The sequence below is a fragment of the Chinchilla lanigera genome, unplaced genomic scaffold (genome assembly GCF_000276665.1).
Source record: "Chinchilla lanigera isolate Chin_1 unplaced genomic scaffold, ChiLan1.0 scaffold00002, whole genome shotgun sequence".
NCBI classification, from domain to species: domain Eukaryota; kingdom Metazoa; phylum Chordata; class Mammalia; order Rodentia; family Chinchillidae; genus Chinchilla; species Chinchilla lanigera.
The window spans coordinates 43646084-43672521 of record NW_004955403.1 but is presented as its reverse complement, the minus strand read 5'-3'; the positions used below and the strand labels follow the sequence as shown (position 1 = coordinate 43672521).

At 40.7% G+C, this 26438-nt stretch overlaps 1 protein-coding gene across 1 annotated transcript; it reads right to left on the bottom strand.

Moving 5' to 3' along the window:
- Positions 1 to 405: 405 nt before the first annotated feature.
- Lpl (lipoprotein lipase) lies at positions 406 to 26438 on the bottom strand. Its single transcript, XM_005373625.2, has 10 exons — positions 26125 to 26438; positions 18251 to 18411; positions 14379 to 14558; positions 13008 to 13119; positions 11598 to 11831; positions 10150 to 10392; positions 7977 to 8097; positions 6413 to 6595; positions 4451 to 4555; positions 406 to 2309 (listed from the first exon to the last, which is right to left on the bottom strand). Coding segments are annotated over exons 1-10 (1428 nt in total). The 5' UTR covers positions 26213 to 26438; the 3' UTR covers positions 406 to 2308.

The window sequence follows — 26438 nt, the reverse complement described above, 5'->3', positions numbered from 1 at the left end:
TTAAGGCAACCCAGTGCAAAGTCCTAGAACATATACCCTCCTATCCCAAATAGTTCCTTTTACCGCATAAGTGCCCCTGATAGTGGGACCACAGAAACAAAGAAAATAGGGCCAGAGATATTTTAGATTAACCTAACACTTTACGTGTGAAAAACAAGGAAAATCTGGTGCATTTTATTCAGAAAAAAATCCAAATCATTTTCCACTATAGTTAGCTTAAAGGATATCTAAGGCTTTGAATAACTATACAAATATAAGAAGACAAAATGTACACTGTAATTCTTCAAAGCTACATTCCTTACTAAGTATAGCAATTACTTGGTCAAAACTGGCTGGATGAATTTAACCTAAGAGTAAATTTACTTCTTCTAAGGGGCTAAAATGATACAAAATAATGACTTAGTGTTGTAATAAAATGTTGTCAATTTTATTAAAAGCAGATTTAATTTCTGACATAGTTAAGTAAATTTCTTTTTTTTTTTTAAAAAAAAAAAAAGCCCATTTCATTGTATTACTTCATAAGAGTAACTTGGCTCAGTGAGACCATCATTGATCAAGACACATACAAAGCACCACATATAAATAAATGCAGATAACCATTACAAACTTTCCTATATGTACAGGCTCCCTTACACATCCACACATATATTTACAGCTAATAAATAAAGTTCAAAGCCAAAGCATCATTGATCTATTTTGCTATATATATCAGCATATATATATAGCAAAGTCTATACAAGCTAAAATTTCCAGTGCCATGTACTGATTTGCCAAATCTTTTAAGTTTGTGCACCTTTGATCAAAACCCAAATCCAGAAAATCAATGAACTAGCAATAAAGGGGGATGCCAGTGACAAATCGTACATCATTTTATTGTTAGAGCAAATTCCAAGCCTGATGGAGTCAATCACAGCATTTATCCTACATTATATAGATATAATTATCTTTCTCCAATAAAGGGCTGATGTTCTAGCACATCTGGAATTATTTCTACTCCAGTATGTTCCAGTACATCCCTTGATTTTTTATGTTCCAAATCATGCTGAATGACAAGTAGACATGTGGGGCTTCATATATGAGTTTGTGTTCAGACACCCATACATGTTCACTGATTGGGTTCCCAGCAATAATCTCTGATATAGATGACTTCTTTATCATTTTGTATTAATATATAGAAAAGCATTCTGAAAATATGAGATCTAGCTTACAAGTAATTGTCCACTCACTTTTAATTAGTCCTTCAAAACAATAACAGCCCTGCTGGCACCTGGTATGGCTATGGAAATCAAGGGTTTATACTCAAGGGTTTATAAGCATTGCTTATGCATAGATCCTAGGCACATATTCTTTTAACTTGGTAAAAGTGGTTCCTGTCTAGTTTGTACTTCACATGATGCAGAATTTGAACTTGAACACATTCAAGCCATAAATGAAGAGATATGCTCAAAGTATGACTGAAGCGTGATCATAACAAGCCTAAATAGTGTCAGATGATAAATTAGATGTAAATGATTTGAAAGATCTGAAAATACTGTTATGATTGTTTTCTTTTTCCATCATCCAACTTATGTGTTAGTTGAGAATTTACAGGTTCATTTTCAACTTTTATCCAGAGATCACTGTTAACATATAATATTAAGACAAAGAGAAAAGAGGGATAGAGAGACGAGGCAATAAAATCACCCGTAACTTTGTCATGATGCAAGTCAAGGGGGCCAAAGCTCAGCACCTCATCAGCCCCATTGTCTCTCCCTCTTCCTCATCATGTACTCTGGTTTCACTACTGGGCCACGTCCCAGTGGCAAAAGAACCATTAAAAAAGATCTGATATTTTCCCTGCTGAGTAAATGGATCTGACTCACGCTACAGAAAACCTTTTTCCATATTCAGACTTGAGGAAAATTTTGAGAAAACTTCAGTCTCCAGAGCCCAAAATTTAATTAAAATAAGAAGTTCTAACTAATTTGTGACCATAGCCAAACCAGTCACATGAAGAAGCCATATTTTACTATGCGTAGGTGAAATTTTTTTCTTCAAAGGACAAAACACAGGGCTTTTCATGTCTACCGTCTTTTAATGGTGGAGGTTGTGCAATTTGCCCACTAGACTCCTCGAATGGAAGTAGCCACTTTTTAGTATTTGAGATTGTCTCCTGACTGAACTAAGAAGGAGACCGCTGGGATAAATACTCAGGGAAATCCACTTTTAAACACTCAAAGCACTGGGCATCTCTCATAAAATTCACTTTGTTCACTTCATTCTTCACAGAGTTCATGTGCTAGTCTTCTTTCTGTACATTTGCTTGGTGTCTGAGAAAAAAACAGAAGGAGGCAATTTATTCTGTGCTTAGTGTTTTACAATACCTTCCCCTCGCTACCATTTTAATGATAATAAAATGTACTCAACTGGAAATTCAGAGGCAAGGTTATAAGAACAGACCAGGGCACCTGGGGAGAAGTTGATAATGGATCAGAGGAGGTGGTAGACCCCTGGGAATAACAGACACTAACATTCATGTACCAAGTCCTAAGAAGGGCATCATTTTCAGACAGAGCCAAGTGACTTCAAAAGTTAGGAGGATTTCCTACTTCCAAAATTTATCTAATGAAAGACATATTTCTTTTTTTTCTTATGACATGAGACTGCTGAGGAGTTATCAGAAGATGCCAGAAAAAGAGCCTTTTGGTTAATTGATGTTGGGTCAGAGTGGAAAGAAACCCCAGAAGATTATTAACCTGATTCATAATTATCTTCTAGATAAAATTAAGATGTATTTTAATAAAGCTACCTAAATACTGGTTCAGCAATCCTATAATCAGACAAGGATGTACCATGAGACTTTCTCTGTTAAATTCTGGCAATTTATATGAGTAGTATGACCAGAGGTACATTATAAAGAGCTGGAGTTACTTACTGATTTGTTCAGCTTTGCTTTTACATTCACATATGGATTTACAATTGTAGACAGTTTAGGGAGAAGGTGTAGGTGTATGTTATGCGTGTGTAACTTAAATGCTTTTTCTAAATCTTCATAGGAGAGCCTCTTTCTAAGAACTGAAGCAAATGTGAAATTATATCATGTTTGTGATGAGTGAAAGCGAAGTAATGAGCCTCTTAGGAGAAAAATGTCCATATTCACAAGAATTGAATGATTCTGCCTGGCTCAATACCGTAATCCCTTTCTGTATTGTCATCTAGATAACTTCACTTTATCATTCAAAGTGTATATACTATTATTCCCTCTTCATAAAAGATGAAAAATATCATATATGAAAGAAGAGCAATCAAAATGCTAGTTGGAGTAACCCATGAGTCATAGGATTTTAGTAATTTTATTTTCTTTTTGTCTCTTTCTCCTAATCTACTCAGAGAGACCATATATAAATTATATTATAGCGACTTTTTTTGTGTATACTACCGGAAAAAAAACTCAGGACCTTGCGCTTCCCAGGCAGGCACTGTGCTGCTGAGCTATATCCCTGGCCCACTAAATTATATTATGCAGTAGAAATTTACATAGAGATATTCCATATTGGATCTTTAATATATGTTTTCTGTAGACACATTTCTTACTGTACTTTTGTCTATAAATGTAAGAAAGGAAACTTGAAGCAAAAGTATTTGCTTTTTCTATCTCCAGATGATGCTGTGGCCAATCTTTGCCATTGTCATATTGTGTGACATGATCTAATGTTTTTCTTCTTTGTACATGTAACCCATTAGCACTTGGCACCTGGCAGGGGGACCAGTGGAGGAATGAAAATGACATAGCCTGAGAACTCAGGAGGGAATGGAGACAGTCACATGCTTGGTCTCCACTTAGCACTGACGTTCTGGAAAGATTCCGCTGCCAGCTGCCCTGGGGATTAGCTTTAAAGGTCAGGTAGAAAAGAGCCAGAAGTTGTTTTGAGATAGAAAGAAGGATCCCCCACATTCTCATCCTACTAGCACCCCATCTTTGGGGGTCCAGAGTTGGGTTCTTGGGCCTGCCTTTTTGATTCTGTGTCCTGGAGCCTGCTGGCACTTGTGAATCGGATTGTGTGGCTTAAGTTGGTGTGATGAGATATTTTTATCCCTGGAAACATCCTGGAAAGTTGCCATGGCTGTGGTGGCAAGCACCCACCCTGTGGTTCATGCTCTACAGGCAGCATGTCCAATGCGAAGAGAGGTGCAGGAGTGGGAAAAGCAAAAGGGAAGATTTGGGACTAATTCAAAAGGTAAAATAGATACTGAAGTATGCACCAGGAATGAGGATCAGGATGGAGAGGGGAAAAAAAAGAGGTATTGCAAGAAAGCAAATGGGCCCATCTGCTTTGCAAGCAGACAGGCTAAGAGGGGGCTTGGAGGTTCGGACCATGAGACTCAGCTCAGGCTACTGGCCGTAGGTGAAATGCAGAGCATGTGGCTGCCTGCGGCACAGGCTCAGACACCTCTGGTCTAAAATGCTCACCAGCCAGACTTCCTATTCAGAGACTTGTCGTGGCATTTCACGAACACCGCAGAGCCTTTTCCCTTCTGCAATTTTGACACTTTCTCTCTGGAACAGAAGAGCATCCTGTGGAAGAAGTGAGAAGTGAACACATCATGTAGAACAATAAGAACAACTATTCTAAAATGTGTTGACCGGTCAGGGCTGTACAGATCCTCTATAATCATGCTGACAAACTCTTGGTATTTCCAACAATTAACTCTGGCCGCATCTCAATGAGAGGGTCATCCAAGGGTCTAACCCAGTTCAGCAAATGAGCATGCTAACCAATCTAGGGAGGCACGCCCTTGGACAGCCTCAAAATCACCAGGTTCTGACCAAGGGAGGACACAAGTCCAACTTCACCACCTCTCGGTGTCTATATTAGTGAAGTAAGGAATTGGTTCTGCTGGAGGTTGAAGGTTCTACACAGCTTTTCCATCTACTTCATTTTTTCTTTTAGTATAAAAGTAAATGATGAAAGAGGAATGATTTTTCAATTTCAATTTAAAGGGTTATTTTTCTTAATCCCTGCACATTTAGTGTATAAATTTTAAATCTTAAGAGGCTCTCTGTGCCATCTGTTTCATAGATATATGTGGGGCAGAGCTGAGGAGACAGCATGAGATTTTCTTAGGCATCCTTCTTAAAGAGATTGGAGCCAGGCATAGTGGCACACACCTGTAATCCCAGCACTCAGGAGGCTGAGGCAGGAGGATCGTTTTGAGTTTGAGACCCACCTGGGCTACAAAGTGAGATCAAGGCCAGCCTGATCTGCACAGTGAGACCCTGTCTCAAAAAGACAGAAAAAAAAAAGAGATTCGTTTCATTCTTTAAGTGTCAAAGTTACATTTCTGAGATTTGTTCCATAAACCTTTTGTACTTTCAAGAAATAGTGTTAAATAGATGCTGAAATTTTTAACTTCTAATCTCAGCTCTCTCTCTAAAAATGACTGTGACTAATTCAGAAATTATATTTTGTTTCTTTTTTTATTTTAAAGAGAAAAAAATAAAAATATTGTTATTTTTATACTTTGTTTCTTGAAATGCATAGATTCTAATGCTTGAGCATTGCTAATATAAAACCCTGAAATCCAGAATGTCCCCAAATCTGACCAACTTTGCATGCTTATGCCTGATAATCTGAGCAATTGATTTGAAGACAACAATATGCAATGGAACAACCACTGGTGAATTCCTAGCATCTTGTCTAGTGAAACTCCATATTATCTCTAATGTTTTATCCAATAATTATTTTCTTATTCTCTTTAATGGTTTGAAGAATCTTCCATTCTTACATCTGGTAATCTGAGCAACATAGTTGAAGATAACAGTATGTAATATAACAACCACTGTTAATTCCTACCACTTTGTTTTGAAACCCTGTATCACTTCTAATGTTCTTGCTTTGTTTTGTTTATATTTGTGATGTTGGTATGCTGCTATTATCTTTTTTCTTTCTTTTACTACTCTCTTTAAAAAAAAAAAAAATGTCCCCAAATTGAAAACTCCTTGAGTACCAACATGGTACCATAAGTGGAAAATGCCACACCCCTCATATGAAGGGATCATAGTCCAAATGCAGGTGTACTGGAAACTACCTTCAGGCTGTGTGTATAAGGGGTATATGAAACATAAATGAATTTCATATTTAGACTTGGGTCACATTGCTAAGATATCTCATTATATCTATGCAAATACTCCAATATATGAAACAAGCCAAAATCCAGAACATTTCCGGACCCACAAATAAGTGACACTCAACCTGCATTTTTCTCTAATAAAAGAATAATCACAAAACACAATAGGTATAATGATCTAGGTTACGCAGTACTACAGATGAGGCTTGCTAAAGTTTCACTTGAATGTGGAACCTCCTGAAATATCATCCCCTGGTGATAACACTGGAGTCTAAAGTGAGTGGGCCAAGATCGGTTGACTCACTTCTTCTGTGTCTCTCCTGCTTTTACTCTGATCCTCTCAATGGTGAAGCCGGGGCTGCTCCACCAGCTTGGCCAGCTGAAGTAGGAGTTGCTCTTCCATTTCAGCTTCAGCATCAGGAGCTCTCCAATTTCCACCTCCGTGTAGATCAGGAAGGAGTACGTCTTATTCGTGGACACTTCAGGCCTGAATAACAATTCCACAACTTTGGTTAATTGTGGAAATCAATTTCTCTTTGTAAACAGCTTTATTGTTTGGGAGACAATTTTTAAAAATGCAAAAACTATCCAACAGATACTGGAGATGAACATCAAAGACATTTTATAAAAGCAACCCCATCCCTTTAACGTCTTTCAGAATTTATCCTAATAATGTGAACTATTTAATGCACTTCTTAGGAGAAAAATTCCACTTGCTAATCATTCAGAGACATTTTTATTTCCATGTATTCCTCTTCAATTTGCACTGATATGTGAGCATATTTCCATTTAATTACTATCAAAGTATACATACAATTCTCTATTTTTCTTTGTTCTTGTTATATATTATGTTTTACTTTTTACAATGCTTTATCTAGTTTTCTGTAGGTATACCTTTTAAAGTTACATTTGTTTTATTGACTTGATAAATCACAATTAATTTAACCATTGTTTTAATGTTATATGTTAGTTTTCAATTTATGTTATTGTATGTACCACTGTAATAAATGTACTATGTTTTAAAATATTTCTTAAAAATTTCATGTGTGTGTGTGTGTGTGTGTGTGTGTGTGTGTGTGTTACTGAGGATTGAACAGAGGGCCTTCACTCTGATCTACATCCTTAGCCCTTTTTTATTTTGAGATATGATTTTTTTTCTGTGTCTCTCTGTGGTCCAGGCTGGGCTGAAGTTTGCAATCAGTCCTCCTGTTTCAGCCTCCCAGTGTGCTGGTGTTGATTATTTTTTAGGATAAGTATTTAAAAAAAGATTACTCCATTCCTTGCTATTACATGTTATGTCTATGGAAAATTACTGGCTTTCTCCCTTCCTCACTTGGAGGTGCTAGCAATGAATGACAAACCTAGTGTGGGAAAGTGTACCTCCTCACCATCTCACCAACACTGGGTGTTTTGGGGATTTGTTCATTTAACAATTACCAAAGTATGTCACAATTTTGGATGTCTTAGAACAACAGTAGGTAGCATTTTGGCATGGGCATTTTACTACTTATATCTTCTATGATTATTATATTGACATCTATATAATGGCTCCCTGTTACTGTGCTTATAAAGTCAAAGCTCTTGAGGAAATTTAATTGCTTCATTTTATTGCTTTGTATAAAAGAAATAAGCAGTCATAAACTGATTAAAAACTGGGTGATAAATGAAAATGAAATGATCAACTGGAAGACTATTTTTCTGAAATATAAAACACAGCAAAAGCTTCAGCTTTGAAATTCCAGTTTCTTAAACTAGAGACTGGTTTTCTAGATGCCCAAGTCCACTTCTGCATCTCACACCCGGGGTCATGGCAGAAAGCACGGCCATGGCCAACCCTCACGCCAGGGCTGCATCCCACGGCTACTCACAGGGTGAAGGGGATGTTCTCACTCTCGGCCACTGTGCCGTACAGAGAGATCTCGAAGGCCTGGTTGGTCTGCTTGTCACTTTCAGTCCCAGAAAAGTGAATCTTTACTTGGTAATGGAAGACTAGAAGGGAGGAAATTGGAATGTGGGCTGATTAGTCCTCATGGAAACACTTAGTCCCCAAAGAATCAAGCCTTTAGTCCCACAGAGCATGTCTCACTGGCCCCCAAACAGGAAGCGCAGACCTTTGATGCTACCCCCTTTCAGAAAAATGTGGCAGCAGTGGGTAGGAAACCCAAGTGTATCTGACTTGCCAAGCAGTCCCAGTCTGCCGTAGAAGGGAAGGCCAATCAGGAGCCCCAAGCCCCAGTAATGCTTTCTCCACGGCTTCCACCTGCCTTGACCATCCTGTCCCTTAGTTTCCCCTCCAGGTCCTACAAATCAGAGGATCACAACCACCTTCTCCCCCCATGCAGCACAGGAAGACATGTGTGGGCTCACAGCAAAACTCATTTCACTGAAGGTCACAAGGCCATGAAGAGTGTCTTGAAAGCCTGTTTCCAAGGAGTTCTAGTTTAGGCAGAGCCTGTGGAACCAAGAACTGGAACTTCTGCATCTCCTTTCTGCCTCCTTCCATCTCTACTCCACACCCTGAGAAACCCATCGCACTGGGGAGAAGCTACAGGAACAGGAAGGCAGCAGCCTAAATACAGCGCCTCTGATGGGGAAAATTATTATGATGCTTTTCTCTTCCGTATCAAATTTTTGGCCCATTTTGGTCATTTTTTTTCTTATTTGTCCCTTAAATGCACTTTCTTTTAGGCTGGCATGCAGATTTCTTACCAGGAATGGTTTACAATATGGCAAAGTATATTTTAATGCCACTTTGAAATTTTTTCTAATGAAAGAAATTTCAATATGTTTTGTCTTGTGAGCTCTTGGTGACAATCTCTATTTTGTTTGGCTACATTTCTTTTCGTGATAAAAATAACTATAGCCAGGTACTAAACAAAAAAAACCCAGAAAAACAAAACCAAACCTCCTCAGCTACTGAAAAGTAAAGCCAAGTCAAGTTTCGGATTGAACAGAGTTCTTGCTGGCAGCACACAGACCACAGCAGGAGAGGCTGGGGGTGCTCATGTGTCCCAGGGGACAGGGCACACTGACAGTCCAGAGCAGAATTGTGAGGATGCGGGGAAGAGTGAGTTCCCCATCCCCTGAACCTCACACACCTGTCCTGGTTCCAAAAAGACAGCTACATTGAGGGACTGCTCACTGCCTAAAGGACAGATGCTCCAATTTCTATGCCACCAAATGCACTTCCAGAGTCCAACAAACCACCTTACAAGCAGGCACAGATGGCAGATATATTTTATTCCAGGAAACTATTCTTTAATATCTGCTCTTCCCTCAGGCTCCCGCCAGGGCTCCACAGAAGCCAGCCTTTCTGGAACAATTTACCTCATTACTCCCTCTTCAATTTCTCCTCCCTTCCTTAGGTCTCGTTCTAAGGAAGAGGTTAAGCTTGAAATGCAAGTGTGAAATGAATTCAGGGCAAAACAGACGTATCTTGGCAGATTTGGAATTCTCTTGCCTCCTATGTATAGTTGAATTTTTAAATACAGATGGTCTTTGCCTCTGTAAAGTGAAACTTCAGAAAGTGGCAAACTTTCTGAAAAGGGCCAGAGTTAATATTCTAGGCTCTGTGGGCTATATCATCTTAGTCTCAACTACTCAGCTCTAGGCTGGTGGAATGAAAGAAGCCTTAGATAGCCTGGAAATGAATGTGAGTGGCCATGTTCTCAGAAACTTTATTTATAAAAGCAGGTGGTAGGCTGGAGTAGGCCCAAGGGCTGTGGTTTGCTGACTTCAGGGTGATGGTTCCAAATTAGCTCTGAGCAGTACAGACAAGCGGGCTCATGGTAACATTTACAGTTACAGAGGAAGAGAGGAAACAAATCCCAACTGAGCACTGGAGCTTTACAGGCATTGGGAATAAGGAACATCAACAAAACAGACCAAGGCAATTCCCTCTGTATCCACAGAAATGCAAGTGAGGACTGAGGATTTAGCAACATCACTTCATTAACTCTGTTTCAGCAGACAGAATCAGCACGTGTAATGCAGCACACATGATAAAAACGGGACTCAGTGACCATCCTTTTTCCAGCATACCTTTGTAGGGCATCTGAGAACGAGTCTTCAGGTACATCTTGGTGTTTCTTTTGGCTCTGACCTTGTTGATCTCATAGCCCACATTGTTGCAGCGGTTCTTTCTGCAGCTCAGGCAGAGCCCTTTGTCAAAGGCCTCTTTGGAGGTGCACCTGTAGGCCTTACTTGGGTTCTCTTCATTCAGCAAAGAGTCAATGAAGAGATGAATGGAGCGCTCATGGGAGCACTTCACTAGTTGGTCCATATCTGGGGAAAAAGACATGAAGGGGAATTTTAATTCCACAGAAGTCTCAATGGATGCATTGTTTTTCATGTCTAAAATAGGGCAGATATGGTGTTAGGAGAAAATGCCCCCAGGATCTGTTTTTACGCATCTAAGATTGTAGATCTCATATTAGGAGGCATTCCCACTGGGAGCTGCTCACCTACCTCAGACTGTCAAAGTTGCAAGTTCTCAGGGAACTTTTGTCTTTTCTTCTATAAGTATGTTTATAAAGTCACAGTTTGAGATATCAGGGTAGAGGGCAGTTCCCCGCAGTTTATCATGTCCCTCTGTTATATTGAAAGTGACAATGAGTTGTAGGAGTTTCTAGAAAGCTACAACTGGAAGCCACATTGTAAAGGGCATAATTGTTAAATAAATAATGCTTTATCATACCTACTATGAATAATGAGGGTTAAGCCCCTGCTAATGCATTTCACATCAAATGAATCATGGAAATAATTATCAATGTCCTAAGAATGAATTTATTGCCATAAAATTTTGTAAGACTTAAAAACAGAGGTCTAAATTCTACAACATGCACAAAACTACTGAGCCGACTAACCACAGGTAGGTTGCAGTGTCTGCCAAGGGCCCTTAAAAGCCATAAATTTCCCACAGGCTAACATTATTAATGAAGCAAATATTAAGCTAATATGAAGTTATTTTCTTCCTAAAATTGTGGGAGATTTATTGTAGGGAGTAGTAGTGATTTCTTTCTGATTTACCTGTCTCTTAAAAAGATTTTTAAAAATTGGACTAAGTAACACCTCCCAATATTCTCAGAAAAATTCAAATTCACTCCATGAGTTTTGCAAATATATTCAAATTATGAAAACACATAGCCAGATGACATTGTATGATGCTATGACAGAGGCCAGCAGAGTTCTCCAGTAGGGAATATAGTCTACAGTACAACAGACAGAAGGAAAGTTGGCTGGCTAGCAATGACTATGCCAAATATAGTAAAATCCTTCAGAAACATACTTTGTACACATGTGTATATTTATAGTTCCTCCCACCTTTTGTTTTAGTGTTAAGGATGGAATCCAGGGCCTTGTGCATGCTAGGCAAGGGTTCTAACACTGCGCTACCTCCCCACCCCCACACGTGTATATTAAAAATACACCCTTATGTCAATAAGGATTAAGGACAAAACCACATTTAAATGACTCTCAGTCATGTTTACCTCCAAGGCCCCTCTCTGCAATCACACGGATAGCTTCCCCAATGTTGCAACCAGGTTGAAAAGTGCCTCCATTGGGGTAGATGTCAACGTGCCCCACTGGTTTCTGGATTCCAATACTTCGGCCTGGTGACCCTCTGGTGAATGTGTGTAGGACATCCACGAATTCTGCGTCATCAGGAGACAGGCGGCTAGGAGCTTCTGCATACTCAAAGTTAGGTCCAGCTGGATCCAGGCCTTGATGGGGGCAAAAACACACAGATTTTTTTTTTTATTTTAAAGAGAAGAAAATAAACAATAAAAACAATAGTATAAAATTTCAAAACAAGATTGTTGGAGAGTAACAATGGTTAGTACATTATATATTGTTATCTTCAAAGTAGTTGCTCATCATATGAGATAGGCATGAAAAACCAATCAGAAAGTAAAATTAAATCAGTCATAATCAGATTTTACACACAGATTTTTAAGACTGATTTAATTTTAATTCCTGTTCATAGTATACATTGGCATCCTACTGCTCAGTGTTTGAATGTAGGTGGTAGCCACTTAGATTTTAGATTCTTGTGAGCTCCTAGCCCATAGCAACTGGAGCTTTAAATTACAGTACTAAGAAAGTCATAAAAGTAGGCTTGGTCCTTTCTTTTTCCATACTTGGTATTGAACTCAGGGCCTCATGCATGCTAGGCAAGCACTCTGCCACAGACAAATACACCTAACCCTTTTTATTTTATTTTACTAAATTGCCTAGGCTGGCCTTGACCTTGCTATCCTTCTGCCTCAGTCTCCACAGCAGCTGAGATTACAGATGTGTGACACCATGCCCAGCTTGGCTCCTCTAAGATGGAATTTGAGTCTCTGAAATGACCATTACACAGCGATTTTTACCCAAATGACTTGATATTCTTTTGTAAATTGTTTCTGGATCTAATGAGACCTTCAGATAGCTGTGGGGTCTCTATCTACCTATCCATCTACCTGTCCATCTATCTATCCATCTATCTATCTATCCTTCTATTTATCTATCTATCCATCCATCCATCTACCATTTATCTTGCCACTGTCCAGACAACTGTCTTCTTTCCAGGTGGCCTTGGGAGTTGGTCCTTTTTCACTCTCCCTGGTCCTGATGAGAAGCAAGAAATTATATGCATCCCATGACCAGGGCATAGAGCAGAGGGAGGAAGGAAACACTTCTCAGAGAACACATGGGCATTGTGTGCTTCCTTCTACTCTACGCCGGTGGTACAGCCAACACCTGGTGAGCCCAGGAGAGCATGAATCTGTATCGTACTCCATGAGATAATCATGCCAGGCACATGCCCCGAAGAACACCACACACGTTGCTCTGATTCTCTTTCAGACTGTCAACCACTTGGACTCCTGAGATAAGACAAACAGAAGTGCTCTTACCTGTAATTCTGTTGACCTTCTTATTGGTCCGACTCCCAGCAATGCCAGCAGCATGGGCTCCGAGGCTGTATCCCAAGAGATGGACCTTGCCCACAGGGTAATTAAATTCATCCTTCAGAGAAAAAAAGAAGTTTTTATACTTTTCTCCCAAGGATCAAAAACTAAAAGAAATAAAATGAATATAAATACTGCTTTCTAAACTATGGGTACTATAGTAAATTAGTTTTACAAACTTCAATTTTGTATTGCAGATAAAACAATACATACTGTCTAGTGGTGAGATTATTCTCTTTCTCTAACAACAGGTTTAAATTTTTCCATACATTTGAAATTATATTACACACACATATAGATATTTATGCAATAGATCAATATGCATGTGTGTACAGTTTATGTGTGTGTATATATATAAGCTTTAACCTATTATTCTTTAGTATAAATACTCTGAAATACTTTATTCTTTAAAGTTAATCAAGTAATGACGTACAATCAGAAAATTTGGCAGTGGGAAGAGATTAGGGACACATATGATCCCTCATTTAACAGGTGAGAGGCTTAGGTCTAAGGATGTGATCTAATTTTTCCAAAGTTCACTCAACTGATTAGCAAGAGAAGAACTTTTGTCTTTTGATGATTTGTCCAATAAACATGGCTTATTATTTTTTATCTCCAATACTCTGGCTCCAATACTCTGTCAAAATATTAGCTTCCTTCCTTCCAACCCTAAGTAACTTTTCAAAGGTAATTTTCAGAGCAGGGTCCACAAAAACGGGTGAGCCTCAGAAAGTGGGTAAACCCTGCAGCTATCTCAGAGCTCTGAGTCTACAGCCACCTCACAGCCTACACACCTTCCCAGCCATTGTCCTCCTAGCTCAATTCCATCAGTCCCCAAACCCACAAGGCTGGGCCACATATGTTTAAACAAAAGTCTGGATCCTTAATCCAACTAAGAAATAACCACTGTTGATATTGCAAGCAGAGATTGGTATTCCAACAGGAGGCAAAGGCAAGATACAATTTCCATGTGCCGCCAATGGGTGGGGAAGGACTTGGCTGAACAAGCCATCTTACCTCTGTCCTAAAACAACAACCTTTTGTTTGCTCTGTCCATTTATATCTTGGTCCCAGCAGATCTAGTCACTGAAAATATTAAAGGACACAGCAAGGCAGCACTATTTATTGGCACTGTAATCTTCTCACTCTTACCATAATGGTGCTTTTGACTAAAAAGTAAGCCTATGCTCATCCTGAAGATTTGAATTGCCCCAGAAAAGATCTACATCTAAGGCAAAAGGGAGAAAGGCCAGTCATTTTCTATCTCCAGTGGAGAACTCTAGTTTGCACATGTAAGGTTTCTTCTCCAGGTCTTACCTCCATCCAGTTGATAAACCTGGCTACGTCCTCTCCCACCAGCTTGGTGTAGCCCGCAGACACTGGATAATGCTGCTGGGCTCGCGTCAGCCAGTCTACCACGATGACATTGGAGTCTGGTTCCCTCTTGTACAGAGCAGCCACAAGTTTCGGCACCCAACTCTCATACATTCCTGTCACCTACAGAGATGGATACGTGATTTCTTAAAAGACCCACTACAAATTGTTACAGATACCGCGGTTCAATACACCTACATGAGATGCAAAAGTGAACTTTGACGACAGCTCACGGACTCAGACAGGAAAGTGTTCAGGTTGTGCCTGCTCCTTCACAGGCAAATCTGAGAAAGCTAAGAAGGGTGTATTGCACTCAGGAGCTGTGCGCTGGGGTTTTTTACACTCCCAATTTCAATCATGGTTTTTGGTTGATTGTTGTTTTTGGAAATTCAGTAAAACTTCAATAATTCAGACTACTAAAAGGAAACATCATCTGAATGAATCAAAATTTTATGTTAGAATTACAGGTTGTTTTTAAAGAAACAGCTTCATTGCTGTCAGTTAGGCTCATGTTTCCCAATAGAACCGTTTTGAGAAATATAAACACATTTTTTATAAAGAATATTTTGTTCTTATGATGCGTAGCCACAGTAATGGTTACTTGATTATGCACTAAAATGGACAAAGAAGATTCTAAGATTCATATTTAAAATCGTTAATAGGAGACCTGTAAAAACCGAATTATACTTAGTGTAAGTCCAATAGAAAAGTAAGTGTCTTTGATTCCCAAACTAGCAAACTTCATTTAGAACTTTGACCTCATATGGTGGGTTCTTTCATATTTATGCTTTTTTTCCTCATCTGTTTACTAGACTCAAACTACCAAAACATTAGCTCCAGCTTCATTCTTGACACTAAATACACTGCCCCATTTTTCACCGCTTGGCTGTGCTTGTGGTGAAGATACCGGGATGTACACAGTCCAGTTCTATAGTTTCTATTAATTATTTCTGTAAGTTATTTTAACCTTCCCAGGCCACCAGTAAGCAAAGGGGTTGGTCTCAGATGATCTCAAAGTTCTCCTCCACCTCAGAAATTTCTAGTCATGACCGTTCTGGTTCCCCACCCATCAGCAGTGAAAAATGCCGCCTCTGTAGCTATTTTGAGCATGGAGAGAAAACAAAAAAGAAAAAGCATAAAGGTAAATGTTACTCCACTAAGAATTTATTTAAACCTCCTCTGAACAGTCTTAGGAAAACTACTTCAAGTCCAAGTGCAGAGTGGGTCTTTGCAGGAACCAGCTAGACACCCACTGGGGGTAAAACCTTGAGAAAATGGTCCTGCTCCACCCCCTTGACCCCTTTCCTGGCTGGGGTGCTGCCCACCCTTTGTAGCTGTCTTTCCAGATCGAAGGGGGATGAGTTCATTTCTGCAGAATTCAGTGTCAACTATGCCTTGTTTCAGCCACTCTGAGGCCCTTCTGCTTCGCAGAGAACCCTGTATAAGCAAGGAAATCTGAGCAAGCAGCACAGCTCCAGCCCAGCTGTGTCTGAGCTGTGTTCTGGGATTTGCCATATGCATGCATAGCAGGGTTTGAGGTCTCTCCCAGTGTGCAGAGTGTCCTCGCTTCACCCAGGTTGTGCCTTTGAATGCCCCAATGGCTTATCTAAGATAAGGCAGGAAAATCCTATTTGCTCCAGGCCTCTAATGTTAAATGTTTCTACATTATCAATGTTTCCAAGTTAGGCAGTAGGTAAAAGGGCAAATATCACAGGAGGTGATACTTTTATTTATTAGTTAGCGACTAATCTAATCATTTCTCTCTCTCTCTCTTTTTTATTCAACATAAAATACAGATAAAAGTAACCTCAAACAAAGGACATGAAAATTCCGAGAACCTACTCTCCTCAACTGAGAAAAAGTCTTATTTTCTAGGTGTTTCATCTGAAGTAAATCAAATCAGTACAGCTTTTAGAAATTGTTGATTGTACTGTCAGACATACCACTGACCCAAAGCCCTCCCAGCCCCCTGTACCAACTGGGTCAACAGCACCCACCAGCGAGTTTACTGAGTGAGATAAGCCAAGATCAGCGTGTCTGGCTCTGTTATCATCACAGAACAAACAGCTCTGGGTGATAGGGAAACTCTGTCCTCTGGCCAACAGCCCGGTCTCTGAGCCCAGCCAATGCCCGGCCACTTAGAACATTGGGACACAGGACATGAAGAATATAAGTGGGCTCGGTGGGACCACAGGACCAATGAGAGAAACTGGAACTGTGTGTGGATACTGGCCTCCTTGTGTCATCTCAGTACGAGGAGAAAACATCTTTTCAGATATACCGAAGCGTAAAATTCTCTCAGGGACAAGAATGAGATGCTTAGGAATATACAGTTTATTCCTATTGCAGAAATGTATTTATTAAGCTGATACTTTTTTCAAAAGTGTTAAATGCCAGATTGTATATACAACCAAATGCCTCTAAAACCATGAAAAATTACTTTGTTCCAATTAAACCTCTTAAAATAGAAAACGATTAATGCTGAGTTTAAAATTTTACAATAAAATATGTAACTTACTACACTAACTCCAGTAAAGTGATCTATTTTTTCAAAATAAGCATCTGTGTGGATTCTACTGACAGCTGCCTCTATCTCCATAAAAGTTATAGCAACTCTTCTATAATGCCAATAATGAAGATATTTTAGTTTTATAGGAAAATAAATCAGGAATATATATATATATATATATATATATATATACGTATATGCATATATACATATTAGCTAATTCTCATTAGAATTTAGTATCTGCTATAATATTTACAAGATTTGACATTATATTTCATTAACAATCTGTTCTATAAATCTTTTTCTTCTCTTCTTTTCTTTCCTTTTCTTGCCCTACTAAGGACTGAACCTAGGGCCTTGTGCATGCTCAGCAAATGTTCTACCCCTGAGCTACATCCCTAGTCCTTTTACTGAAATTTAATGTTGACGCAAGATCTTGATAAGTTGCCCAGATTGACCTCAAACTTATGAACCTCCTACCTCAGCCTCCTGAGAAGCAAAGATTACAGTCATTCACCACCAAACCAGCCTATAAATCCTTTTTAATAAACAATCAATCTACTCCCTAAGGATTAGGAAGTTTAAAAGCCAACTAAAGTATTTAAACAAGAACTACATCATATAAAGCAACTATATGGCAAACAGAAGTACTTTAAAGAGGAGTACTTTATGAATATTTTAAGTGAGTACATTTAATCACAATTTGCACTTTCCTAACACCTTGCATGACAGTTCCCTGCCTAGCCCTCTTCCCTCCTTAGAGTTTAAACTGGAGACCACTGGACATGGAGGGACCTTAGGGAAGTCTAGTCCAAGCGCTTTGTTTGACAGGGCAGCAAACCGAGACTCACAGACAAGGAGTGAATTGGATGTGTCACAGAGCTGGAGAATGGCCAAGCAGCACCAACACTCATGCTCCCTCCTCTGCTCTGGCCTCTGCGCACTCTCCCAGGTGACCTTCTTCAGGAAAGGACTTTTGGCTCTGTGCTAGGTGAATCGGGGCCACACCACCTTCCACCCACTTCCCACAACCACACCCTACATTTTGCTCTGCAGCGAAGCACAACCTCTTCTCTCACTTCACAGGAAGGCTGCTTTGTTGAAATAACTGCAGGCATTATTCCAAGGAGGTATTCATGAACCTGTAATATTAGATTCCACCCTGGCCCCAAACTGTCTTTTATTCAGATGTCAAGCAAAGCCATCATAGAGCAGGTAGAAATATGGGTTGCACACCCACCACTAGGTCCCCAACTATTAGGGCCTGGTGGATCCCAATCCATGCTTTCCTGTGGAGCCACCTTACCGTCCAGCCATGGATCACCATGAAGGTTTTGCTGCTGTGGTTGAAGTGGCAGTTAGCCACAGATTGGATCACTCCAGGAATGAGGTAGCAAGTGTCCTCAGCTGTGTCCTCAGGGGTCCTTAGGGCAAATTTACTTTCGATGTCCCTAAAATCTCTTCCTCCTAGTGGAAAAGGAAAGGTTGGATTGGTGGTTAACTGGAGGGCTGCTTTTATTTACTGGAATGGTATATTTTAGGTTCTGTAAGAACCCACTGCCAATGCTATGTTTGTTTCTACAGTGCTTTTTAAAAATTGAATGTGGATTATACAAGAAGGACAGATGCACTCATCGTGGTGAAGTGGGAGGAGATGACTTTGACAGTGAAGCAACACTGATCCCTCTGTTGTCCTCCAGCCTTCTCAGCAATCTTCCATTGACAGTGGGTACATGTGTGTCCACAGTTTCACACAAGTGAACTCCCATTTGGGGATGGCTTAGTTAGTTCAATCTTTTCAGAAGACATGAACTTAAGTGACTTGGTCAAGATGAAAAAGACAGGGAAGACCAGAATGCAGGTGTCCTGATTTCAATTCAAACCTTATTCTCTCAGACGATATAGGCTCATTGCTCTTACACTGTATAGTTCCCTTTATGTCACCTAATATGTCACTCCCTTTTGATCTGATTACATACTGTGTTTTCCAAGGACATTACAACATAAGACTTTTTCAAAGAAATATTATTTCATTTTCACTGGAAAAAATTAAATATTAGCAAAAAGAAAATTGGGAGCATAAGGAAAATTTTATATAGAATTTACTCGGTAGAAACAATATATTTTACACCGGTAAAAATATTCAGAGAAATCATTAGTGGATTGTTCAGAAATCTATGCAGTAGGTGAACCCTAGCTAATACTTTCCCCAGATATTTCTTTTCCTATTTATGTCACTACAATCTTCCAACAAAGCCAAAACTTAAAAGCTGCAGCAAAGCTGGTTGTAGAAAGAGGTCACTTTGGTTCTTTATAGCTAATCCCAAACCAAATAAGGACAGAAACAGAACCTAGCTTTTGAAACTATGGACAAGAACTCTAAATGTTGATAAACCTTCATGGGTAGTGTAGATGGTGCATATTATATCACAGAAGGCACTTGAAGTAAACAGTATTGCAAATACAATCAGACTCTTCACAAAGCTGAACACACAGAGAGAAACTGTGTGACAGGAAATTACCTGCTACTCATTAAGTTAAAAAAGTGAAAAAACCTTATTTATTATTAAAAGGTAGTAACTTATAGATTTGTCATTCAAAACATTGAGAAAGTGAATAAATGCATTTACCAGGAACAATTCTAATTTATTCATCTAAATTTATTCTTTTTTCACAACCCAAAATTTGAAATCTATAATTTCAAAATGACATTGCAATACATAGGCCATGAATAAAGATATGGATAACACAGTAGCAGTGAAAATATAGATATTTGAATCAAGCTCATATAATTAGCTGGCCTGGCCAATATTTTCCTTTTCAATAAATATTTTCCAAAATTCCTTATACAATACAGTAATACATATATTGGTTCAGAAACACTTTTGTTTGGGAACAATTTGATTCACGAAGAGAAGTGTTGGGCAAAAATTTGCTTCTGTCCTCAAGCTATACATCAGGTGAAGAACATGACAGCAGCTATCTTTCCCAGAATTTTGGAATGAATTAAGTTCATGAGTCATTGAGATACAACTGTATCCTGATTGCTTGCCAAGTGATTCACTGTATGCAACAAGTCGATAGCACACACACACACACACACACACACACACACACACACACACACACACACCCCTTTACTGCCTAAAATGTAGGAGACATTTTTTCATTATTATATCAGTTAGAAAGAAATGAGTTTTGTTATAGTTACTAACCACTCTAAGGTCATTTATTCAAATAAAAATCTGTGCAAAACTACTGATCTTTCAAGTTCTTTTCACTTCCATACATATAACTACACTGAACTCATCCATCCACCAAGAATACCCTCTGCTTCATCTTATTTGAAGATATAGGCCTCCTTTTTCGTTTCTAATCAGAAAATGTTGGCTTGATTAGCTAGTGAAAAAGAACACTGCATATTTTTATCTAATTTTGCTTTGAGAGACCAAAGAAGTTCTTTTATCTTTAGAAAGTGTCTTAGAAAATGTAAAACTAATTTGCCTTGTTCCCACACCTCTCCACCTCAAATAACTCATGCCTCCTCCCTACCAATCTTATTTTAACATGATTGATTATCAAGCTTTTAAAAATAGAGGTCTATTGTCACACTGTCACATTAGACAATTGCCTTGTACAGTTCCAGAGATGTCTTTCACTTTAGTCTACTTTTCATGGAATTATTATGCAACTGGGTGACCCTGGTGGTGGTTTTGAAATGACCAAGAAAATTCTCTGAAATTACTAAAGCTGGCTCTGTGTACTTCCATGAAAAAGAAAACAGAAAAAGTCTATTCATTCTACAGATCCTCTGTCAGATTATATGCATGGCTCACTGACAGCTTCCATTTGCTACAACTGACATTACTGCCTATTCTGTTGCTTGCAGAGATAGGTAGAAGAAAATTCATACATTCTCAAGCCCATTTATATGTGGAGACTTTTAAAGGCAAGGATTTCTCATTTCAAGTTCGAGAGAAAAATAGTGCAACTCTGTGTTATCTTATGGTTTCACTGCTATGTTAGATATGAAGTCATAAATCTTATTACAGATTAGTCAAGACTTCCTTGTATCTGGTGTCCTAATATGAATTTTTATATTGCTTGTGTTTGCAACCCCTCAAGGATATCTCAGCATCCTAAAGATTGATATACTTCCCCAAACATCTATCATCCCTCAGCCACTGATTTAGGCTAGGAAGAGACAGGTGGGAAGAGGGACCCACCTGTGGGTCAGTCCATGTGCTTAGCCGTCTCAGTGCATGCAGGAATTGCTACTGGGGTGGCACATGAGCTGATCTGATGAGGCTGTTACTAAAGAAACTGTTGTTTCCCACACATCGCAATGGTATTAGTGATCCCCTAGTTATTCAACTACATTGTCTTTTACCAGATACATTAGGGATTAAGGCCATATTAGAATAGAAGAAGAGAGAGAAGGAAGGAGTGAAGAGAGGGAGGGAGGAAGTGGGGAAGGGAGGGAGTCTGAGGTATATCATTCATAAAGGCCTCCATCTTGAATTTGACTGGCACAGCCATGCCACTCTGCCAGCGGAGAGAACCCCGCAGACACGTTCCCTCGAAGCACTAAAGGGAGATTCTTGGGTGCCACAAAAACAACAAGTTAAGGCATTCTTGGCTATGCAATTTTTACTCCTAAATTTCAAAATAGATAGCAAAAAATCTGTGTGTAAACAAAGAAGCAATGTATCTCAATGTCCTCAATAATTCACAAAGATGATATTATGCTGAGTCAAAAAACCTAAGGAAACGTAAATATTTTCAGTGGGGCATTATTGTTGCCAGAAAACGAGGTGCGCTGAGCATTTTAGGAGTTAACAGGTGATACTCTGAAGGCAAATCAGTTACCTTGTGGATAGGAGTAACGTTCGTATGAAGACAGAAGGTAGCAGAGCTCAATTACAATGCAGTGACCTTGGAAGTCTCCCTCCCTCTCCCTCCTCTCCTCCTTGCCCCTCCTTCTCCCTCCTCCTTCCCTTCCTTTCCTCTTCCTCCCTGTACCTCTCCCTCCCCCCTCTGTCCTCCACCTGTAGCCCTACACCTCCCCCTTTTTCTCCCTCCCTCTTTCTCAGCACAAACACACCTACAGGAATTTATCAATAATTCATTTGCTTCCTGAGACCAATGGTCATACTTATTAACAAGTTCAGTGTCTGTAGGATGCCAAAGAAAACAGGTTCAATTACTGAAATGGTCAGTTTGGAAAGCAAAAAAAATTAAGATTTCCATCTGACTGAATTGTTGGTCTGTTCAGATATCCCTGTGTGGACAATGTTCCAGACTAATCTAACAAGCACATTTACTTTTTCTTCTTATGAAAAATAAATTTGTTTTAAAAATTAATTGAATCGTGAAAAGAAGACCTGTACTTACTATAGGTATTTTGTGCTGAATTTTCTCTAAAATTAGGACTAATCTTCCACCCTCCCCCAAAATAAGGGTGACAACATAGTTTCTGAGATGTGTTACTGCACAGCTGAATTAGACCATGGGGAAATGATCAGTGTGAAGCATCATTACTCAAAAGGGATCTTGTGAACTGGTTAATGAAATATTTTCTTTGTGTGCCATCATGTAGACATATCTATACTCAGATTTTCTGCCTTGAAATACAAACTTCTTTTACTGGTAATCAGAAGTTAACATTTTAAGAGAGATAGCAAACAGAAATATCCAATTGCTTCAAATGAACACAATGAAAGTCAGTTATTACCTTGCTAACCATTGCTTTTATTTGAGGGAAGGCTGAATAAATTGTGGGGCTCTATTCTTTTAATTAAAATGTAGGTACTAACTCATGATTTTCCCCACCATAGTTAACTTTGCAAACTAAGTTTTTTCAAAAAGTAGATTACTGATTTCACAGTGGCTATATTGTGGATGAAGCGCTATTGAGAAACACTGGATTTTGAGTCATGTATCTATCCTCACTGTTATCCCTCGAAAAGTATGGCCTTTCATGTTATTCTCAAGCTTTTGTAAACTTACATATCAGTCTTAAATTAATCTGAGCCAGAACAGTATTGCATCGACATAGACTTCACCATCTAAGACAAACACACATAGGAACTCACTAAACAAAACCAGACATGGGATATGGATTAGATCAATTGCAGCCATGCTGAATGGGCCGTCTTTCTCATATTCCACTTACCAAGGGGGGATATCTTCTGCTATTCATTCAAAAGTAAAAATCACTAAACTAGCCAGTAAAGACCACTCTGAGAGAACAAACTGGGAAGAGCAGAGTAAATAAGTTGGCACACATCAAATAAGCTCATTTCCAGTAGAATATTAAACATACATTAAGCTCTATATACTACTATCTTAGGTGATCATATAGATGATATGATCACCCTTTTCTCTCTTTCTTCCCAACAGATATTTATTTCCCCCAGGAGAATGAGGAGTCACAGTCAAATGCTGTCACTTCACACAAAAAACCCCCATTCTCAAAACGGCCACAAGATGGTAACGTGAGGTCATATAGTCCAGTGAAGAAACAGCACACAGGGAATTTCAAACAGTCTCTGAGTAAACTGGACCCTTAGAGTATCATTGCTTCCAAAACTAACAAAGCCTTCAACTTTGGCCATGACAGAATGTGACAAGAACCACTTTTCAGAAAGATGTGCTATAGAGTTAAAAAATGCCATTGATTTAAAAAAAACTATTACAGCCCTGTGGTGACAAACCATGTTTGGTGAACAGAACTGCCCCAAAATTTACATTGATCATGTTGTGCTTGCCATGGAAGTTGGAAAATACATTGTGAGGAAATTCAAATGGTCTGTCCACTTAGATCTGAAAAGTAATCATGCTCAAGTCTTGAATACCTTCCCTACATGTTGTGAGCCAAAGTCATCACCAGCCATCATTGTGATGGTAGAAGCATCTTCACATTTCAGTGCAACCTTGAGAGGACTAATGCAGGAACAGGTACTGGTAGAAGAAGAAACAAACAGAAAAATGGGGCATGTTTCAAGACACTTTTGAAAAAACAACTTGACATATTAGGAGCAGTAGATTGTATGGTCCAATTTCTCCTCCCTAATAAAGCAAGAATGTAGGGCTGAGCTAAAAATACACTGCTTCAAAGAAAGTGAAAAAATCCTCCATTGCAACTCTCTCCCTCAACCTAACTCCCACCCTTCAGAACTGCTATTAATCAGTTGCTCTCTGGCTGAGCTCGACCTCAGTGACATTTACTATTTTGCTGTCATTGTCCATCTTGTTTAACTCAGACACTAGCCTAGAAATTCATCATGGCCTGTGACATAAAACTGCAGCGACGGAGCAGGGACCCAGAGGGTCCCCTCTTAGCTCTTCAAGTTTCCTGATTGGAGCCAGCAACACTGCAGTGGCTCCAAAAATAAAGAACCTGACCGCAAAGCCTCTGGTCTGCACGGTGTTCCTAGAAAGAAACCAAGATGATTAAGTAAACTCAAAGCCTGAGGGAGGAGCCAGTCACCTCCCCAGGATGTATGCTTCTCAGCTTGATACTGGTACGCTCCAGGAGGAATACATCCCAACTCCAGCAGAAAGCACTGGAAAGTAGCTAGAGGCATAACATAAAGAGTGGGTGGCTCAAAAATGGACAGGATGAGAGGGAATTACTTCAAGTCTCTTAGAAAGAACCATTCCTAAGACATTTTACAGGCGGGAAAAGCTCAAGTCAATTAAAAATCAATTCAATTAAGTAGTCACTGAAGTCCATTTGAATCAAAGAATGAAAGGGGCCTCAGAGAATTTTCAGTCCTCTCAGCTCCTGTTTTTAGAGTTGAGGAAGCTAAACTCAGAGAAGTAAGACCTACTAACCCCCAGAGTTAAGGTCGCCAACTACTAAAAGAGCACAGCAAAAGTTTAAATGAGGTAACAGATTCCTGTGTGTGTTTTACAGTACAGAAAATTGGGCTGGTCATTTTCCTGCTTCTGTATGTCAGACTGTTCAAGAACCGTGCCTTGTCTTTGTATTCAATTCTTCTTTGATGGACTCTCCTTCTTTCTCACCTAACAGAAATTGTTCACAACTTAATGCAGAAATTTTAAAAAGCTTTCAGGTGCAATCTCTGTCAGACTGAAGCCCTGTGGTCACGCCGCCTGGGAGCACCTCCAGTTCCACCACCCGCAAGAAAAGGAAATGCTGTCCCTTTTATGACTGGCTCCAGGTCATAAAGTTCTTTAAGTTGCTCCCGTGTGTTAGCTGAGCCAAGGTTCGGTTAACACAGGCTCGCGATTGTGGGCGGGTCTTGTGCGGGGCTTTCCTCACACCACAGTCCAGAAAGTCGCCTGCAGCGCCAGAGGTTTTCGCCCCGCGAAGCGAGCGAGCGGCGCCCTGGCGTGGGCCGAGGTGGTGCCCGCGACCTCCGGGTGCTGCCGCACATCCCACGCGCTCGCCGCCACCCGGCGGGTCTGCGCGTCCCTGGCGAACCTCAGCACCGAGGGCGCGAAGGATGGCCAAGTGCAGAGCCGGCACCCCCAAGTCATCGGCCTGGACTGCTGGCGGCTGGGCCACGCTTTCCGAGGATCAGCTCTCCGCCCGCGGCACTTAGTCTGAAGTCTGGAGCCCTTCCCCGGGCGCGAGCTCGTGCAGGACGCTGCGTCCCGGGTCTCAGCGCCACGCGCCCCGCCAGCCCCAACTTGTACTCCCCCCACCCCAGCAGAGCGCGGGGCTCCGGACGGCGACAGTGCCCTGTTCAGCTAAGAGGCGGACAGCAGCGGGCTTCCTCTGAAGAGGCCGCTGGCCACCCGCACTTCCACCGGCCGGGGCCAAGCCCGGGTCACCTTGGCCCGCGTGCCTTTCATTCCAGCCGCCACCCTCGCGGAGAGGTTACTGCGCCTTCCTCCCGCCTTCCTCTCCCGCGCACAACCCCGAGCCTCCCCGCTGAGCCCGCGAGCCCGATAGCGGTGGCGGCCAGTGAAGGGACAGCGCCGAACCCCGGAGAGAGAAAAAGCGGGAATAGGAACCGCTGACTGCGCGGAGCCCCGGCAGCGTCCCTCCCGGCCCTGCCTGGCTCCCGCTCTGGTGACCCCACTTAGCGCCAGTGCCCGGGCTGGGAGTCCCCGCTGCGCATCTCAGCTGCCCTCTCCAACTTCTTCCTATCTGCAGCTGATGTGCAAGCTGGCCGGGTTTGCAGGTGGAGCGAGCCCAAAACCTACCGTTGGTGGCGGCGATCACTCCCCAGGGGGCGGTCAGACTCTGGAGCCACAAGCCCAGGACCACCGGGAGCAGTGCTTTGCTCTCCATCTCGGCGCGCGCCCTCCTGCAGGAGCTGCGCGGCGCGGCGGGTGCACGGAAGGCTGGTGCACAGGCTGAGCCGCAGGCGAAGAGGGCTGGAGCTCGGCACAGGGAAAGTCCTCCTTTAAAGGGGAGGGCAGGACCGCTGGAAGTGGCAGATTTCCTCCGAGGAGGAAGTGGAGGAGGAGGAACTGAGTCTGACACTGTCTCCACTCCAGGGTGGTTTAAGTGGCTG